This window comes from Thermoascus crustaceus (assembly GCF_041956765.1).
Source record: "Thermoascus crustaceus strain CBS 181.67 unplaced genomic scaffold VTN00scaffold_32, whole genome shotgun sequence".
In the NCBI taxonomy this organism is placed as follows: Eukaryota; Fungi; Ascomycota; class Eurotiomycetes; order Eurotiales; family Thermoascaceae; genus Thermoascus; species Thermoascus crustaceus.
The window spans coordinates 1-2,215 of NW_027192557.1; the positions used below are offsets into that span (position 1 = coordinate 1).

At 45.6% G+C, this 2,215-nt stretch overlaps 1 protein-coding gene across 1 annotated transcript; it reads right to left on the reverse strand.

The window, feature by feature from the left end:
• Window positions 1–1,039: 1,039 nt before the first annotated feature.
• Window positions 1,040–1,909, reverse strand: VTN00DRAFT_6594 (uncharacterized protein; the record flags this gene model as incomplete). The annotated part of the gene is made up of 1 exon (XM_069433247.1): window positions 1,040–1,909. One exon carries the CDS (start codon window positions 1,907–1,909, stop codon window positions 1,040–1,042), a length of 870 nt encoding a protein of 289 aa, XP_069282708.1.
• Window positions 1,910–2,215: the final 306 nt, after the last annotated feature.

Here is a 2,215-nt window from a genome sequence, read left to right on the forward strand (position 1 = left end):
CTTGGAGGATTCCCTTCTGTGCCAGAACCTTGTCTGGCTTTGGTTCTTGGTAAGCTGATGGTTCGAACCCGTAGTTGGTGTAGAACAGTGATTCCTGGGTAGTCTCATTTTTGGCACTGTTGTAGGTGAACTGGGCCATAGGTAGAAGTTCTACCCAGTTGTCTTGCTGGTAGTTGATGTAGCAGCACAGGTATTGTTCCAGGGTCTGGTTCATCCGTTCTGTCTGTCCATCCGTCTGGGGGTGAGCTGTTGTAGAGAGCTTATGCTTAGAGCCAAGTTGACAGGTCAAGGTTTGCCAGAATCCTGAGGTAAAGAGCTTGTCTCTATCAGACACAAATTCCTCTGGCATTCCATGGTTCCCAAAAATGATCCATAGGAAGGTGTATGCCAATTCTTCTGCATTAGATGACTTTTTGTATGGTAGAAAGTAGGTGTACTTGGTGAGCCTATCCACAATGACCAAGATAGAGTCATATATTATCCCTGTCAGGGGCTCCTTGGACGCAGGTAGATCTGTAATGAAGTCCAGTGATATGAATTGCCAGGGTCTCTCTGGTGTATCCAGGTTCTGTAGGAGTCCATATGGTGCATGTCACACTGCTTTGCTCCTGATGCAAAGATTGCATTGCAATACTATGTGTTGCACCATCCTCCTTAATCCTGGGAAGTAGAAGTTCCGGGTAATCCTTTCAATGGTTTTCTCTATCCCCTGGTGTCCATGAGCCGGGGCTTTGTGGATGTCTCTGATCAAGTCCTCCCTCAACTTGGTTGGAACATAGACCAGTCCCTTGAATAGGATGATATCTCCCTCTCCCTTGGTTATGTTGGGATCATTCTTGATTTCCTCAAGCTCTTCTGCCATTGAATCCTTCTGGTATGCTTCCTTAATCTTTTCTGCCCATGTACCGGGTCCTAGTCTTAGAGTGGGTGCAGCTTGCCTGTCCACTGTGAGGGTCCCATCTGTCTCTTGCCGGAAAATTGCGGGTTGTGGAGAAGGCTCTCCCTCTTGGTAATCTGGTCTTCAACTGAGTGCATCTGCTCAGGCATTTTCTGAACCTCTTTGGTAGGTAATCTTAATGTCATAGGGAGCCAATTCTTCCGCCCATCTGACCTGTCTTCGGGTCAACTCCTTGGAGATGGTGAAGTATGCCAGGTTCTTATGGTCGCAATAGATCACAACCTGGTGCTTTGCTCCCTCTAGGTAGTGCCGCCATTCTTTCACTGCTGCCATGATGGCCAGAAGTTCCTTGTCATGAATGTTGTAATTCAGTTCCGGTGGGGTCATCTTTCGCGAGTAGAAGGCAATTGGATGCAGTTGTCCCTGCTCATCAGGTTGGTTGATGCATGCTCCTATTGCAAAATCTGAGGCATCTGTTTCAATGAAGATAGGTTTCTCTGGGTCAAAAATTCCTAAGACCGGTGCTTCACAAAACTTCTGCTTAAGGAGATCAAATGCCTTCTGCTGCTCTTCTTTCCATTCAAATTTCTGGTCCTTTTGGGTGAGCTTTGTCAAAGGTTCCACAATCTTGGAGTAGTTCCATATGAACTTCTGATAGAAGTTGGTGAATCCAAGAAAAGCTTGTGTCTCCTTGACTGTTGTTGGCTCAGGCCATCCTTGTATGGCTGTGACCTTTCCTTCATTCATTTCAACATGTCCTGGGGAGATTATGAAGCCAAGAAACTCTGTTCTCTGGGTATGCCATTCACATTTTTCTGGTGCAACTGAGAGTTTTTTCTTCTTCAGGGCTTCTAACACCTTCCACATATGTTGTCTGTGTTCTTCTAAGGTTTCTGAGTAGATAAGGATGTCATCCAAATAGGCCATGCAAAAGACATCCAGGTATTTCTGTAGGGTATTGTTGACCAGACTCTGGAAGGTTGTGGGCGCATTGGTAAGACCAAATAGCATAACTGTATATTCAAAATGTCCTAGCCAGGTCCTGAAGGCAGTTTTCCATTCTTCCCCTTCCTTCATGCGCACCAGGTAATACCCTTCTCTAAGGTCCAACTTGGTAAAGAACTTTGCCTTCCGCAATCTATCCTGCAACTCAGAGATGAGTGGTAAGGGGTAGCAGTTCTTGACAGTGATGTTATTGAGTTGGCAATAGTCCACACAAAGTTGGAGTTTTCCATTCTTCTTTGGAACAAACAAAATTGGATATCCAGCTGGTGATGTAGAATGCCAGATATATCCTTGTTCCAGGTTCTTCTCAAC